Below are 18,375 nucleotides of genomic sequence, written 5' to 3'. Positions count from 1 at the left end.
TCCATCAACCCTCTTGCATGAAAAACCAATTATTCTCTTCATTAATCTAAGATTTTTGAAATGTAACAATCATTTTTTAACCATTATTTATTTCAATGGTTGGTATACATCTTTACAAATTTTATGGGTAACTTCCCCTAAGTAAAGAATTACTATCAGACTCTCATCTAATAGTCCATTTTAACTTCAAAATTTTAATTAGAAAGACATAATTCATTAAATAAGTGGCTATTTGGAAACACTTCATTTGTTTTTAAAAATATAAAATAATAAAATATAAGAATTCATACAGGTTTATGTTACAAAGGTAATGGTTTTTATAAACTGTTAAAAAATATATTAATTTTAAAATTTTTGAAAATTAATTTTAAAAAAATATAAGGTAAATTCATATTTGTTTGTATAAAAGTTACTAGTTTTTATATATTACTTTCTACCTTGATTATATCCAAATCAAGCCTAAAGTTTTTATTTATAATTATAATTTTATTTTACACAATAAAGACTTTATTTTAAAAGAATTTTAATTTTAATTTAAAAAATGAATCATTATACTTATCATAAATTCATAACTTTTATTACTATATTTTTCATCTTAAATAACATAATTTAATATAAATAATAAATAAATGATATATAGATTTATGATTAAACATAATTAAATTTTTTCGTAAAAATATCTCATAAATAGTCAATAATATTAAAAATAAATGATAAATTATTTAGTTTATTTCATTGTAATAAATTTTTGAATATAAACTATATATAGGGTAGGGTTATAAAAAAATGCTAGAAAAAACAAAAAAGAAAATGAAGTATTAAGGAAAATTGTTCATCTCTATTTGCGTGACATGATAAATGAGATAGAAAAAATAAAAAATAGAAAAGAAATTATTATTAAAAAAATTTAAAATGTTTTCTTAATATGAAATAAGAAAATTTTGAAAAAAATACATTTATTAATAATTTACAAATTATCTAATATTTTCGTAGCTACCAAAGAATAATCACAAATCCTAATGATTACCAATTATTTATTTCTTAACTAATTACATAATTAGTTATTATAAAATCTTTATTGTGATAACAAATTCTGATGTTTTAGGATATTCAGATTATTTCTTTTTTAATTTGTTAGTTTCTAAGTTAGATTTTAAAAAAAATGTATTAATTAATTTTCTTTTTTTTAATGTATAAAAGTAAATAGTTTTAACACTTACCAGAATTATATATAAATAAAAACAAACAACTTAACACTCAACAATATTGAAATACTAATAAATGAAAAAATATCTTCAACATTTAATAAAAATCAAATACTCAAATATGGATAAATTTACTCACGCACCATTTGAAATTTCATAAGATACTTTCTTGTGGGGGGAGGGGGAGGGGGAGGGGGAGGGGAAGTAAAATTAATTAATTTATTGAGATAGGGGATAAAAAAAATATTATCAAAGTGGAACTTAATAACTTGATTGATATGGTTATAAATAAAATATTTTTTATTTAAAATTAATTACTAGTAGAATCTTATCACTTCCTTAGAGAAACAATGGATGCAATTTTATCGGCGCATATAATTTGATATGAATGGTGGTTAAATTCGTTCAATAAATTCCCAATAATGAATTTCTTCATTGGCTACAAATAAACAAACTTCTTTTTCATTGTATTCAAAGGTGCATGAACCTATTCCCATTTCACGAGTCCTTTCGTGGTCCCCCAACTCAACTACCGGTCACTCATTCTAGTGTGATCTTATCTCTCTCTATCTCTCTCTCTCTCTCTCTCTCTCTCTCCTCCATATAAAATTCACTATTCCTTTAGTAGTCCCGCAACTCAACCAGCAGTCAGTCTTTACTAGTATGAATGTATAATCTCATCTACTTGCTTCCCTCTCTCCTCCATATGAAAAGAGAAACCTCGGCTGATTCTGATTAGCATCATGGGAATTCATGGTGCTGCAAGTATTGAAAGCCAACTTAGATTGAACAATGTCTTTAAAAATTTGTTACGTAAATGGAAGCTTTGATGCAAACATCATTAATCAAGAACAGAAAGATAAAATAAACACAAATGATACATGAGGTTTTAATATGATTCGACTAACCATGTCTATGTCCACGAATGAAAGATAATTATTCCACTAAATAATAAAAAACATTATAGAAGATGTAACCAGGTACAATTATTGGGTTTTCGAAACATTTCATATTTCCTCACTCTTCATACCTATACCCTATCACGAGTCATCTCTCTCCACCGAGTACCTCTCATTCTTCCTCACATCTCTATCCAGCTCATATAATATTTACAGCTTCATCTCCTTATCATAATTTTTTCCTTCATGACTTAGAATATTTATAAAAATATTTCTAACAACTTTTTTTATTCTATGAGGAAATCTAATATTACAATAATATATTAACTTATGAAATATTTTATACAATATTTTTTACAAAAATGAATCTTTACTAATTAGGAATTTGGGACAATTCCCAACAAAATTTATGATTGGGCAAAAAATTTCGGTTCTTGACTTGGCTTGTGGATAGGAGACGTCTTTGATATATTGTTCTCAGAGGTACCTTAATACAAGTATGGAATTTGAAGAGAATAAAGCAACCTAGCTAATTGAGCATTTCTAAGGATAAAAGTGTGTTGGCAAAAGATGAATAACCAAAAATATTTCCATGTATGCATATCTCCATGAACCCTTGAGCAGTAAATGCAACAAAGTCCCCTAAATCTTATATGAATCCAAGAGTAGTGCTAATATAGAACCATAGGATTGGTATCTTGTAGGATATCATTTTCATTTCTGCCAATGATGGGGTATCTCTCGAGGTTTCATCTCCTGAACAATTTTTTTTTATGAGTGATGGCCCACAAAGTTAAGAAGTTCCCATGTATAACGAGGTATTAAAGCTATATAATTAAGTCATACGATTTTGCCTGACAATTAAGTTCCTATTTGACAGATCTAATTTAGTACTCAAAATATATGAAGATGAAATCAAAATGAAGAACAAAAACAGAACAAAATAAAATCATTAGTAAAACTGAAGATTCAATTTCTATATTATATTAAACCATTACAAGTAAATCCTAGAGACATTTTTTCTAGTAGAGAAAACATTTCTACTCAAAATGGCGGTACAACGGGAAAATGGCACTAGGCTATAAGGTGGTGCCATTTTTTCCAGAACACCCCTTAATTTCTTCAATATTTTCATATTTTCACCAATTTTTCCTTATTTTTTCATATCAGTAAATTATGTCCTTTATTATTGTTTTTGAAAATGGATAAGGTCGATATTCAAAGACTTACAAAAAAAAAAAAAAATTAAGTTATTTGACCTCATTGGGATATCTCTAATTTTCTCAACCAACCATAAACTTTTTATTAGTCTAATAGGACTGAATAGGACTACGTCATTAATCTTCATACATCTTTAACCATCTACCTCCACTCTTGCCTTTGAGATGTGTCATGAGGATCCCAAGGCCATCATTATTCATAAATGTAGTTGTAAAAATCAACAATTAAATGGAAAATGTGAGAAAACAAAGTATATAAAAGGTAGCATACAATTAACTAAACGGGGAATGCATTTAATATTGAATGGTACCTAAGATGTGATTTTTGCCATCTTTACCATGTAATATATGACATCAATCATTAGTTCTTCCCCAAAATCTTGACTCTTTCTCATCCTATAGAGCTTTTCTTATTGGTTTATTAGTAGCCGAAAGTAAAAATCTTTGCCCTTGAAACTTCGTACTTCACATTTTAAACCAAAGGAGATTATTGACAATTAAAAAGCCAGATTTATCCTAAAAGGTTTCATGATCACCATCCATCTTTAATTTTCCCAATGAGTTGTTTAGTACACAATGACATCTCTTTAGACTTGTAATGGGCATTAAGGTTGGCAACACCCAAGTGTTAGGCTTAGAGAACTATTGTATAAGAGCCTCTTTAGACCCATGCCCGGGCTTCTAAGCCAAGATTGTCTCACCAACCATATTTCCATTACCTTAGGTCCTATGTTTTTTTCCGAGAACCTCAACTCTTGCCTTAGAAGAGATGATGTTATTCAACACAAGTCTTCAGTTTAGGTTTTTCTTTTTAATTTTTAATTTTTTGGATTAAAACTAGAATGAAATATCTAGAAATTTTTAGGTAATAAACCATTAGCCTAAATTGATTTCACCCTTGAATTCTTCATAGCAAGGAGTTATTGGGCCTTCTCCCAACATCTAAGCGCTATGTTTTATGTGTGCCTTCGGCATAAAGTAGAATAGTTCCTAGGCTAAGTGATTTTTGGACTCTGAGTTATGCTTGGGCCTCCAATGTGTTAGAGCCTTTCACCTTCGGCCTTAATAGAACTTGGGCTCAATTCATTGCCCTTGGACGCACCTTCACAAAGATTGTGCTAGTCCTAAAGCTTATTTATTCTTATTGTCCTCCATTGTAAAGAAATAAAACACAAATTCAAAATAAAAGAGGGGTTAAAATAATTATACTTGGGGGATGAAAAAGAAAGAGATGAGAAATGAGAGAATAGAGAAGAGAACTGATGTAGAAGAAGATAAAGAAAACAAGGAAAAGCAAGCCATTAACTCAAACCAAACTAAAATGAATAAAGCATAGTTAAAGAAAGCAAACCATAACCTAAAAACTGAAATATACTATAAACTAAAGAAATATATGCCATCCCAAAGAAAGCAAATAAGATTAGAGATGTTATTCCAAGGCACCAACTAAAAGTAAATAAAAGTAAACAAGACTCCAAATGATGTGGTCTGAGGATGCACGGTATAATTTTTATTATTAAATAAATATCAAACATTGAAAATAATATATATTCTATTTTATTTTTTATTTGCTTTACAATCTAAAACTATATTAAGATTTCATATCAATTGAATACATTGAAAATAATATCCATATAATCTAATAGGATATAATATCCTAAAACATACATACTGTATTTTATCTTGTTTTGCCAACTAAACATAATATGAGAGACCATTCTATTGCATGAAAAAAAAAAAAAACTTTTTGGTACCACCCGACCTTTCTAGCTAGTCAATAACAAATTGTCACATGTATAATTATAAATATTCAAAAATTTCATGGTTATCAACCCCAAAAGTCCACATTTGTTTTCATTCAACCTGGGACCATTACTTCGTGGAGGTAGGGAAATGTTACATAGAATTAAACTTCTTTTTGAGAAGTTACAAATAATCTCCTCTAATAAATTGCATTCATTCCAAAAATTGAATTCATTTGCTTCTTTCTGTGGCTCTAAATTTACTCATTCTTTTTTCAAGAAAAGTTTTCATTCCAAATACAGCTATTAAAGTGCTGGATATGGAAAAATATATCTCATATGGGAATTTGATCAGTCATGGAAATTTTTTGAACACAGTTGATTTAATTCTTCATTTGGTATAAAATCAAGACAAGAAGTACAAGAAGAGAAGAGGGTGTTTTCTTCTTCTTCTTCTTCTTCTTTTCTTTTTCCTTCAACACGAGAGAGATGGAGATGAAGAACTTGTTCATGGCTTCACGTCCGGTTCTGGCCATGTTACTATTACAGGCCTTGGGTACAGCAATGCAACTACTTCTGAAAGTTGCATTGAACAAAGGTGCCTTTGTTTACGCTTTCGTGGTCTATCGTCATGCTATTGCTACTGTTTGTGTTGCACCCCTTGCTTTCTTCTTTGAAAGGTACATCCTCCTTCATCCTAATGTGTTCTCTAACACTAAACCTTATTTTTTTTTTACATGAATACTACCACCACCTCCTGCGGAGACTTGCATCTTCTTTTCCTTTTTTGTTCAAGGATAAAGAGACAGGCGATTCCATTCCCAGAGCAGCCATGGCTGCCAGTTCTATTCCGTGTGGGGCGGCCTTTTTAGGGTAGAAAATTCTTAGTGGAGAAGAAGATGACGAAGTCATGGCTGTCCTGCAGCTCTTTTAGATTCTCAAGTTCCTCTCTTTAGATTCTCAAATTATTTTCTTTGCTTTTTCTTTTATATTTTATTTATTTTTTCCCATGGCTTTTAAGAGAGGTCATGATCCAGATAAAACTTTAAGGCTATGTTTGATTTTTAAGAAGTATTAAGAAAATGGGAAATCTTGTTTTTTTTAATAATATGGAAACAAGAGTTAGGAAAAAGGTTGAAAAGAAATATGGAAGGAAAAAAGGAGAAATATTGAAGGAAAATTTTGCCCACAGTGCAATCCCAATAAATAAATTTTCTTTTTCTCTGTTTTATTATTATTATTTTTTTCCTTGAATTTTTCTACTGTTTTTCCTCCTTCCCCGCAAAATAAATAAATAAAAATAAAAAAATAAAAAATAAAATAATAATAATGGAAATATAGCCTAAGACCAAAAAGAAGAAAAATGAAACAGATATGATAGACAAATATGAAGAAATTGACCTAGGGTTAGGATTACTTTTAGATTTTTCTTTTAGGAAATTTGATTGAAGAGTAATACCTAAAAGTCATTTTTTATCAGATGTTGTTACTAATCACTGAAAATGACATAGGGTTGGAATTTTTTTTTTCCTTTTTTTTGGGGGGGGACTGTATATTTGCACCAATTTTCCCTTTCTCTTAATAGACTCATATTCAGACTTTTGTTGGGTTGTTGGTTTGAGCACTGGTGTTGTGCATGGTTGCAGGAACAAAGAAAAGAAGCTGACTTTTGAAGTTTGGTTTTGGCTCTTCATGAATGCAATAACCGGGTAAGGCATACAAATGTAGATCAGTACATATTTCTTGGCTCAAGGGACAAAACCTGTATACAGAATAGAAAATAATCAAAATGTCAATACTATTCTGTTGATATCTCAAACCCTTTTTTTACATGAAATGCAGAGTAACAATGGCAGTGGGGCTATTTTACTATGGTGTACGAGATACCACTGCGACATTTGCTTCCAATATGATCAATTTAGTTCCCATTATTACCTTTGCTTTCTCCACTGTTTTTGGGTAACTTCATTGCCTGATTCTGACTCGTTTCATGTTAATATTATTGATTTCTAGATGTTTAAGTTGTTACTAAGCAGTGATTGATTATAGGATTGAGAAACTGCTATTGAAAACCAAGGCTGGTAAGATGAAAATTGCAGGGACAATCATTTGCTTAGTCGGAGCATTAATTACTATTTTGTACAAGGGAAAATCATTCCATATTGGACATGTTCACATGTTGGAGAATAGCATCATAAAAAAAAGGACACATTGGGCTCGTGGGACGGTGATGCTTCTGTCTAGTTGCTTGTCACTTGCAATTTGGTATATAGTTCAGGTATATATTAATCCAAGTAATGTTGTGGTCTCTTAAGTCCGATTTTTCTCATGTATGTATCTTTATTCAAACAGGTTGAGTTACTCAAAGTATTTCCATTAAAATATTGGGGAACGATGTTAACATTTATTATAGCTGCAGCACAATCAACTGTGATGGGCTTATGCTTAAATAGAAGCAAGGCTGCTTGGCAGCTAGAATGGAATCTGCAACTAGCCACAATAATCTATTCAGTAAGTTGTTGATTTCCTATATTAATTTATGTCATTGTTTTTCCTTTTTGATTAAAAATCTAGAAAACTTTTGCCTCATTTAAAGAGTTCTTAGTGATTATTCTGATGATTATTTGAACAGGGAGCAGTGGTGACACCTGCAATTTTCCTCTTGGTTTCTTGGACAGTTAAAAAGCGAGGCCCCACTTTCCCCTCTGTGTTCAACCCCCTCGCACTAATTGCTGTGGCATTTTCAGAAGCTCTCATTTTTGGTGAAGAGATCAGCCTCGGGAGGTCGGATTTGTTTCGTTAAAATAGTAAAGTAGATATAATTTTCTAGCTTATTTCTTATATAGTTGTTGGGTATTAATAAAAACAATGCTGCTTTAGACTAATAGCTCAAGTTGTAATCCATGCAGCTTGCTGGGCATGTCTATAGTTATAGCTGGTTTGTATTCCTTTCTGTGGGGAAGGAGACAGGAGCCAGTAGTCTTGCCTCGACCAAGTGGGGCTGCAAGAGAAGTATCACGAGTTCCTGAATCTGCAGGGCTGTAATTGAGAACCACAGTGCCATCTGATTGAACGGGATGTAGAACGATTCCCAATTGAAGCCTGTTCTCAAAGTTGTCAGCTCAAAGTTCACAATACCAAAGGAAGGAAGGAAAAAGTAATAATGAACGAATAAAGCATATTTATGCCTTCAGAATGTATGTATATCTGTATTTTGATACTGAGCTTTTTTCTTACTAAGTTGTCCACATTCTAGTTTTCCTGCAGACTAATCCTCTCCTTTTGCATCTCATTGAAGATCTCCTGTGTACTTTTTCTTCATCAACAACATTCATGATGCTTCTAGAACGGAAGTCAAAACTATTAAATGTTTCCCAACCAATATTTTCTGTATTAATGATAAATATAGTTCCTTAGTTTACAACTGAAACCAACCCTTGGAGTCCCTAAGGTTTGCAAAACATCTTTGTGTCAGAAAAATTTGCAAAACAAGGCAGTAGGAGCAGGCGTTTACTTTTAGCATGCCTTAAATTGTTGAATACCACAGAATATTTGGTCATGCTTGAAAGAAAAGAAATACTGATAAGAGAAGGAGAATCAAGCACTTGCCTAAAAAATTTTAAGCTTGATATGACAAGGCTAGTACTATGGATTCTCTGTTTCAATTAATTTCTGGAAAGGTAGTATGGAGCATATTCTAGGAGAGTGATCATGCTAGTTTTTTATGAAGCTGTCTGCTTATGTGTAGAATTTACTGGTAGATTATTTTGATCGGAAGTTGCCAGCCATTATGCCCTGGCACATGTTCAAATTAGCAGACAATACAATGAGTGCTACTGTGCTAACATAATTTGGATTCCAATTTCATAAAAAGGAAATGAATGGATTTAGATTTTATCTGTAGAATTTATTTATATACCATTACTTCAAACTAGCCCAGCCTTTAATCTTAATCACATTGCAAATCAACATACATTGCTTTGGCAGCCAAATGAATTTTGATGGCACCATTAATTTGTGTGGATTTCCTTCTTCATCACCTTTATCACGTGCAACTTGCAAATCAATTTTCCTTAGCCAATCAGCATCAAAATCTCTGAACTCATCAAAATACATTGTCCCAAGTCACGCCTAATGTTATAGGGATCTTTCTTGCAGATATAGCCAGAACTCATCAAATAATTTGTGGGCTTCTTTTATTGTTAATATCGGATTAATATTAACAGTACTGTTGCACAAATGCTTGTATTTTCATCCTCACCTTTCATTCTGAATTTTTTTTGGCATAGCTTCATGTGCACTCGCCTTTCAAGTTCTAAAGCTCGTTCTCCCCTTTTGACTTTTTTATAATTACATATTTGATTCTGCTTAGCGACATAGTTTTGGGGTACTTTTCAGTATGCTTGTGAGCACTAGACGGACTCTCTTAAATTAGGCAGTTTTGGTTGGTTCATTGACTGGTGGATGAAACCAGCAAGTAGTGAAAGGGTTTAGCTAAGTTGCGTCAACAACATTACGGTGCCTATCATGCAAATCAAACGCAGATGGTGCAAGGTTTAGGAACCCTTTCTAATATTACTGAGGTTGGAAAACCATTCTACAAATGGAGGCAGGGCTTAGTTAAAGCTTATAGAAGGAATTATATATTCTTTGCCAAGATTAGGGCATAAAATATATAAGTTTATGCATGCACTGAGAGACCCAAGCTCAATTGGCCTGTACAAATTCCTTGTTGCTCAATTTGACCAGTTGAATTTAAGGTTATGGCTTTAAATTCCAAGGGAACCCTAATTCTTTGAAGATGGTGGGTCTTTAAATTCTGTAGGCATTAAGTTCATAGTTTACAATGGAATCAACCCTCAAAAGCCCCATCGTCTGAAGAAAATTGACTGTGAATTGATATTAGATTTTGCGTGCCACCGGACCTGGATCCAAGCTCCATTAGTACATAGCTGAAAAGCATGGCATTAAGGAATAGCTTCTCTTTGTTCTACTTATATATATATAGATGAGACCAAACCCGAATTTTCCTCAAGAACTTGGGACTTATCTAAGGCCACTGAGTAGAAGTTTTACCAAAATCAAAGATCTTATGATTGGTATATATTGTCAGAACAGTAGTGTGAATACTACATTGATTTAGGCAGACCCTTGGAGCATCACCTTGAAAATTTGTGGCAGTAATTTGAACCATGAAGGACGATGTTCATGTAGAGCATTTCATAGAAATAAATTTTCAGGTATGTTTTAATGGTATGCTACTGGATGGAAGCAAAAACACATGGACACATAATATGATCCGAATTCCAATTCAAAGAACTAAATATAGAAATGAATGGATTAACAGAAAAATATGCTATATATTTTATGCATTTGCTCTGGCGGAGCACTTCAGACTGCCGAGAAGGAGATTCTACATCATTTTTGTTTTGTCCATAGGTTGGTGCCATGGGATAGAGTTCTTGATTATTATCATCCATTCCTTTCGGACTTCTTTTATAGAAATGTGAAAAATTTGGAGATGATGTGGGAAGCGAAGACTTGTAATGACCTATATATATATATGATGATATAAAATACCTTGTTTGGCCATATGTCAAGCAAAAATTTGATTACAAAAGATGCTTATTCTAGATTATACAGTGGCTTAGATTTTTTACTTTGCGCATGCATATTCACATCTTGATTAATTAACTTTGATTTGAAGTCTCCATGAGCAGTATATAAAGTACAAATTGTCTTTTTTAATTATAGGGAGAATTGTGTTTTGGGCCCAGCTGGGCCCAAAAATTGATAAAAGATCCTCATAAGTTTCATATTTAAGCCCAACACCTAAAGAAAGTCTACAAATTAAAAAGAAGGATATGAAACATTTAATTTTCCGAAAATGCCCTTTATTGTCAAAAAGAAAAAGAAAACAACTAACTTCCCACTCTCTTTCATTCTTTTTTTCCCTCTCTCTTTCATCATTCACCTTATCTTTTTCTCTCACATATTAATAGGTGAGACATGTAAATTAATTCTTTTCTAGAAAGGTGTTACTATTTTCATCAATTATTTTTCTCCCAAAAATCATGCCTAATAAATTAAATGTTGGTAATCAATGGTTGAAAAGGATTATTACTATATTTTTAAAGTAAAAATTTTTTTAAATACCTCATAAAATATATTTTTTTAAACTTACAAAATATATAATAAATAATTTTTAAACACCTTAAAAAATATTATTATTTTTTTTATCTAATATATATATAAATATCTTTAAAGTTGTAGACAATTATTTGAATATTTTCTCTATTTTTTGGACAATACATTGATATTATTTTAATATATTATTTTGTAACATGATCATCTTTTAACTAATGGTGATAATTAATTTTTAATTGAATAATGTATTTTAACTTAATAATTTGAAAAATATTCAAATGCCTTTTTAAATCTAAAATAGATGTGGACTTGACATGATTTAAATTATTAAAGCATGATGTCATTAAGTCAAGCAAATGTATCATATTAAGAGATGTGTATGTAAATTATATCATAATTTTCTCTTTTTTTATTTTTTTCCTCGTACATGATATCTTTTGTATAAAGTTTTGTAGATGAAAAATAATAAAATCTTTTGTTATGTAAAGAGGTATAACAACACATTAAAATTGAAAAGATAATATAATGGAATACAAATTAGATGAAAATCACTTTAAATAAGGATATAATAGAAAACATATAAATGTAAGAAAAAACAAGTTTAGATGAAATTTAAAATAAAAAATCAAAGAAAATAAATTAAAAGTAATAATATAAAAATCGTAGAATCTTTAAAACTATAATTACAACAAAAAAAATTATTTTAAATTAACTTGATAATTTAAATTAATGATTTTTTATAAAAAAAAATTACAAATGTTACAAAGATAATTTTTTATCCTTTTTAATTCTATTTAAATATGATTTTTTTAATATTTGCTAACATTATGTTTATAAAGGTAAAATAGTAAAAATATATATTTCATTCGGTTTACTTGTAATAAACATTTTAAATGTGATTAATTTTAATTTTATTTCCTATGTTTTAATTTTGGTAGAGAAGATCTAAATGACATAGTTTGGTAAAAAAATATTCATAATTTTTCCTTAACAGTTATTATATGTTGTTTATATTGTCTTAAGTTATTTGAAACAATGACATTAATGTGTTATCCATTTATATTAATTTGATTTCACACAAAAAAAAAAAGGTAATACTTAAATATTATGTTTAATTTTCCTTTATATAGGATGTAAATGTAGTAAGAAAAAATTTTGTTAAAACTACTTAAATGAAATATGCAATTACAAATTTTGGATGATGAAATTTAAAATTTCAAAATAAAACAATTTTTAGGTGAAGGAATGTGTGGGGGAAAAGTGTTCAATCCTTAGGTGACAAGAAAAAAAAAAGTTCAGAATTGATTAAAATCTTGCATAAAAGATAACCTTGTACACCCTTGTATAATTAGTACATTTACCCCATACAGTTAGTACATTGCCTTACACAATGAGTGGAATACTCTTTTATAGTTAGTGTAACACCCTTATATAATAGTGCAAATTTCATAAACAATTTATGGGTAACAAAAAAAATAAAGAAATGATTCAAAATCGATTAAAATCTTTCACAAATTGTAGCCTTGTACACCCTTGTACACTTAGTATATTTCCCTTGTACACTTAGTACATTTCTCTTGTACAATTAGTGTAACATCATTGTACAATGGTGCAATATATCCCTCTTAAGTTATGTGTCCACGTAGATATATTAATCTTATTTCTAATGATTTGGCTAACAAAATGGTGGATGAATTATGATTAAATTTTTTTTCCCCAAACATTATTACTAAGAAAAGTATCGAAATTTTCATGTGAAAGTTAAATAAATTGCATGACGTAGGTATGCAATCTATGGGTGACAAGGAAAATGAAAAAGTGATTCAAAATCGATTAAATTTTTTTATAGATGGTAGTCTTGTACACCCTTGTACAGTTAATACATTTTCCTTGTACACTTAGTACATTTCCCTTGTACAATTAGTATAATACCATTGTACAATATATCTATCCTAAGTAATATGTCCATGTAGGTGTGTTAACCATATTTCTAATGGTTTAACTAATAAAAAGATGGATGAATTAGGGTTAGTTTTTTTTTTTTTCCCAAACATCATTATTGGGGAAAGTATCAGAATTTTCATATGGGAGTTAAATGAAGTGCATCACATGAGTATGCAATTTGTGGGTGACAAGAAAAATAAAGGAGTGGTTCAAAATAGATTGAAATTTTTTATAAATGGTAATCTTATACACTGCTTGTACACTTAGTACATTTCCCTTATACAGTTAGTAAATACTCTTGTATAGTGACACAAATTTCATATTCCCGTAGTGCATATATGCCTATATTTGTATTAAACATGATTCTAGTAGTTTGATTAAAAAAAAATGATGAAAAATTTCAATCCAATTTTTTTATGAACATATTACATTTTTGTGAAAAAAATATACAATTGACCAATTCCTTTATTTAATTGTGAACATATTATATTTTAAAAATAAAAAAGAATAATTAATAAATGAAATTTAATTCTTTTTGTTATCTTAGTATTAAACAAGGTCTTCAATTTTCATTTTTAAAAATATTTTTCATTTTTTTAATTAAATGTATTTTCAAAAAGAGACAATATAGAAAATAAAAATAATTTTTAAAAATAAAAAAATAATAAAAACTAGAAAAAATATTTTAAAACCAAACTCAAACATAATCTATATAATTTTTAACTACTTGTTTTTATTTAAAATGAGTAAACATATCATTTAACCCTTTTGTATGAGAAAAAAATCAATCTCTACTATACTATGTATTGATATAATCCATTTCTAAATACGAAAACATTTTAGTTGGATATTTAAAATAAAAACTCTTCATCTATCCTCTTTCTCTCTTTTTCTTTTTTCTCATTTCAATTAATTCAAATCATTAAAAAAAATTCCTTAATAAACAAATTTGGAACATTCATATAACTTATTACAAAAGTTTATGTTCAAAAGATTATTAAACTATGGAAAGAAAAAGATTTTAAAAAAAAACTTTAAACTTTTTATTTTATAATAATAAAAAAATAAACTTTAAAATACTTTTTAGTATAAAAGAAAAAAAATAGTAAATATATTTATTTTAAATAGTGTTTTAATTATTAAATTATTTACTTGTAAAATGTAAAAAATAATTTTTATTCATTTAAATTAATATTTTTTTCAAAAGTATGTTCCAAAATAATTTTTGAATCATTAATATAATTTTTATTTATTTATAATTTAAAAATATAAAATAATGTTGATTTTTCAATTATTTTTAAAGGAATTTAAAAAATAAAAAAAATAAAATAAATGATTAAATAAAGGAGAATTTTATGGATGGGGTATGTAAAGAGTGGTGATATAAAGACAAAATGGTGGGTATAAGTAAAAAAGGGTATTTTTGTCTATTCCAACCTTATATCCTTACAATCAATTAAAGGTGTTTGGAGGATCTTTTATTAATTTTTGGGCCTAGCTAGGCCCAAAACACAATTCTCCCTTAATTATATATCAATCTTCCCGCCGGAGGACACACTTCGATTTCTTCATTAAAGATGTGTATGCTTCAGTGTGGTACAAGGGCTTGATCCAATAAACTCAAAATATTAAATTAAAGAGTAATTACGTATGAAGGATACTAAACACTTGGCATATTCTTTCAGGCTCATATACAGAGCAAAACATTAAGGCACCCAAAACCAGAGATCAGTACTGATCAAGCAAATAGTTATAAAGTAAGAAATCTAGTTGCACTTCGAATCTTGGATCATTCCCCCCGCCAAATTAACTGCCATGCTGCAGTTCATTTGTGCTGATTTCCTCGTCTTCATCAAATACATCCTTCCACTTAATCTGCCATGGCTGGTCAGGCTCAACATCCCGGAATTTATATCACCGCCCAAGTTTGGGTTGCTCGATACATTGTCTGAACTCATGTGTGCTGTTATATTTACCTTTCTGGTTGATCTACCCCAAACGCGAGCCTTAGCAATGAAAGCCTCTCCCACGGTAATGTTCCCATAAGCAAACGTGACAGTGCTATTCTCGAATTAGAAGTGCCCGAATTCGGTGTTCTTCACAGTGACTTCAGCATTGACTCTCATGTTAAATGAGGGAGAATTTGTGTTGGGGGTATAGCTTAGATTCTCTATTACAGCGGTGCGCAATCGGAACTGAGGATTCTTGATAAGCATCACTGTTAATGCAAAGGCCGTTATAACTAAGGTCTGGAATACCACGAAAGCAGCAAAGTATGCTATATACTTGATGCGTTTTCTTATATAAGTACAAGGTGGTTAATATACCTTTCTTAAGAGCTATACAGCATGTATCACACGGATGGATGAAAATTTCGCTAAAATTTCGGACGGGTCAACGAAAGTCAGACGCGCTACAGTACCTCTCCATTTGCCTGCTACCAAGAGGATTTGAACCCCAAAAGGTTTGGGGTTCACCGCTTACCACCTGGGCTAAGTCCCCTTTTGATATATAATATGCAACAACTATATATATACTTAAATTCATTATATTAAGAAAATATAAAAATATTTTAAAGAGCAAATTAATTATAATTATTTTATAATTAAATGCAAACTCTTTTAATTAATTACCAAAAATATAAAAATTATATAATTTTCTTCATAATGTTTTTAATATCATTAATAATTAATTAAATATTAAAAAATTATATATATATATATATATATATATATATATATATATATATATATCATTATTCATTTTATATTGTTTAATACAATTGAATTAAATGGATCATATTTTAATACTAATATATATTTTAAAATTAGACATATTATAATCAAATATCATAATATTATGTGTAATTTAATAATAAATGTACACTTATAAAATTCATATTTTTATCGATGCATACGATATTATTATCAAATATGATAAATCATGTTATACATATATCAAAATTTTCAATAAAATAACTTTAAAATGTCTATTATACTTCTAATTATATTATTATGAGGTTTTTCTTACATTTTCATAAGTTTTTAACAATTTTAAGCTTACCAATATTTTTTTCCAAAATATCCACCGATATATTTCCGATATATCCGTAAAATCGAAATACCGATATATCCGTGATTACCGATATTTTCATCCTTGGTCAACACACGCTATAGGACAATACAGTGAAAGTCCTACAGTGTAGCTACAATGAAAGCTTAAAATTGCCTTTTAACTTTTGTTGTCATTGAAGGGACTCGAACCCAAACAAAACACTTACATAAAGCTTGGCCTACCACGAGATAAAGTATTCCCTTATTGAATATATTGCACCAAACATATCTATATTCAAAGTCATCATATAAACAAAATATTAAAAAAAAATTTAGAGAACAAATTAATTATAATTATTTTATAATTAAATAAAAAAATTCATTTAATTGATTACCAAAAATATAAAAATTATCATGACAATTTTCTTCATGATGTTTTTAACATCATTAATAAATTAATTAAATATTAAAAAAATTATACATATATCACAATTTATTTTATATCATTTAGACCAATTGAATTAAATGAATCATAATCTTACTATTAAATATATTTTAAAATTAGACATATTATAATCAAATATCACAATATTATTATGAAATAATATTTGACGTAATTTAATAATAAATGTACACTTATAAAATTCATATTGTTTATCAATGCATACGATATTATTATCAAATATGATAAATCATATTATACATATATCAAATTTTTTAACAAAACAACTTTAAAATATCTATTATACTTCTAATTACATTTTTATAAGGTTTTTTTACATTTCCATGAATTTTGATCTAATTTTTTGTCTACCGTTATTTTTTTCTTTCAAAATATCTTCTAATATATCTCCGATATATTCGATATATCTATAAAATCGAAATACCGATATTTCCATAATTACCGATATTTTCATCATTGTGTCTCACTATCTATTTTCAGTTGAGATCCATATTTTTTTGGAGGGTTCTTCTAGTTTAGGCTTCTTTGCATTGGGTTCTAGTGCTAATTAACTGGATCTTGCCATCTAGGTCTGCAATTATAGTTGAAGTTTGTTAATGGGTGATGTGGGTTTTTGGTGCAAATATAGAATGTTCTTCATATCAAAGATTTGGAGGGTTTGATTATAATCATAATATTAAGTAAACTTCTGATTTTAAGATGGTTTGGTCATTTTCTAGAAAAAGACTACCATGGGTTCTTCCTATTGTTAGTGAGGCTTTTCACAAGTTATGAAAAAAGAGAAGAAAATGGAAAAAAAAAAAAATCAAAGTTAATACTGTATTAAGATTACATATATACCATTTTTTATTTTTGTGCAATGATTCCTAGTGAAAATTAGAGAAAAGCGAAAAGAAAACACACCGATTTAACGTGATTCAGCAGATTGCCTACGTCCACGGGAAAAGGAAAGAAGACTTTCACTATATCTCAATTAGGGTTGCATAAAATGGTATTTATACTAATTCTCAAGTATTGAAATTCTAAAAATACCCCTAAACCATACCACGGGAGGCACCTATCGTTCACCCTTAATAATAAAAATACAAGCTTGAATGACAAATGTCATCGTTCCACTCAGTATTAACCCTTTTTTTTTCTCCGATGTCTTTCACTTAATATGAACTACATACTACAACAACCATGTATATTGTACGTACATAGCATATTGAAAACATATGAGCACACACATGGTATTATAAAAACTACATTTTACTTACACTTCAAATCTTGGATTACTTTCTTCGCTAAATTTACTTTCATGGTGCAGTTCATTTTAGCAGATTTCTTTTTCATTACCTTCATCAAATGCACCTTCCCACTCAATCTACCATGGTTGGTGAGTGTCAAAATTCTGGAATCCATATCACTGCTCAAGTTTGAGTTGCTCAATACCACATTGTCTCACCAATTGACATTAGTGTTGTGGTTATGGTACTGGTGGACTCTTTTTCTTTTTCTTTCTCTTTCTCTTTCTCTTTCTCTACCTCATTAGAACAATATTATTTAGAAATTTCCTCAAGCTCATTCTTATCAAGAATCATCCTAAATATATAATATTTAAACAAATTGATTCGCAAAGTGTGGGAAACCAAGACATAAAGTGATGGCTGTTAGTTTTACACCCAAGATGTGAAATGTCACAAGGTGTTGATACTAATAT

General features: G+C 29.2%; 1 protein-coding gene across 1 annotated transcript; it reads left to right on the top strand.

Annotated features, from left to right (window-relative positions):
• Positions 1-5,555: 5,555 nt before the first annotated feature.
• On the top strand, positions 5,556-8,111 carry LOC117933383 (WAT1-related protein At5g64700-like). Its single transcript, XM_034854748.1, has 7 exons — positions 5,556-5,746; positions 6,713-6,775; positions 6,909-7,025; positions 7,116-7,344; positions 7,419-7,577; positions 7,699-7,850; positions 7,976-8,111. The coding sequence occupies exons 1-7, from the start codon at positions 5,556-5,558 to the stop codon at positions 8,109-8,111; spliced, it is 1,047 nt and encodes a 348-aa protein (XP_034710639.1).
• The last annotated feature ends 10,264 nt before the right edge of the window (positions 8,112-18,375 follow it).

The sequence above is a fragment of the Vitis riparia genome, chromosome 16 (genome assembly GCF_004353265.1).
Source record: "Vitis riparia cultivar Riparia Gloire de Montpellier isolate 1030 chromosome 16, EGFV_Vit.rip_1.0, whole genome shotgun sequence".
NCBI classification, from domain to species: Eukaryota; Viridiplantae; Streptophyta; class Magnoliopsida; order Vitales; family Vitaceae; genus Vitis; species Vitis riparia.
The sequence above is the reverse complement of the archived record's forward strand: the minus strand, read 5'-3'. Positions and strand labels throughout refer to the sequence as shown.

Coding starts and splice junctions, on each gene's coding strand:
- LOC117933383 (XM_034854748.1), top strand. CDS start 5,556: ATGGAGATGAAGAACTTGTTCATGGCTTCACGTCCGGTTCTGGCCATG. Junction 5,747..6,712: donor CTTGCTTTCTTCTTTGAAAG/GTACATCCTCCT, acceptor GCATGGTTGCAG/GAACAAAGAAAAGAAGCTGA. Junction 7,851..7,975: donor GAAGAGATCAGCCTCGGGAG/GTCGGATTTGTT, acceptor TAATCCATGCAG/CTTGCTGGGCATGTCTATAG.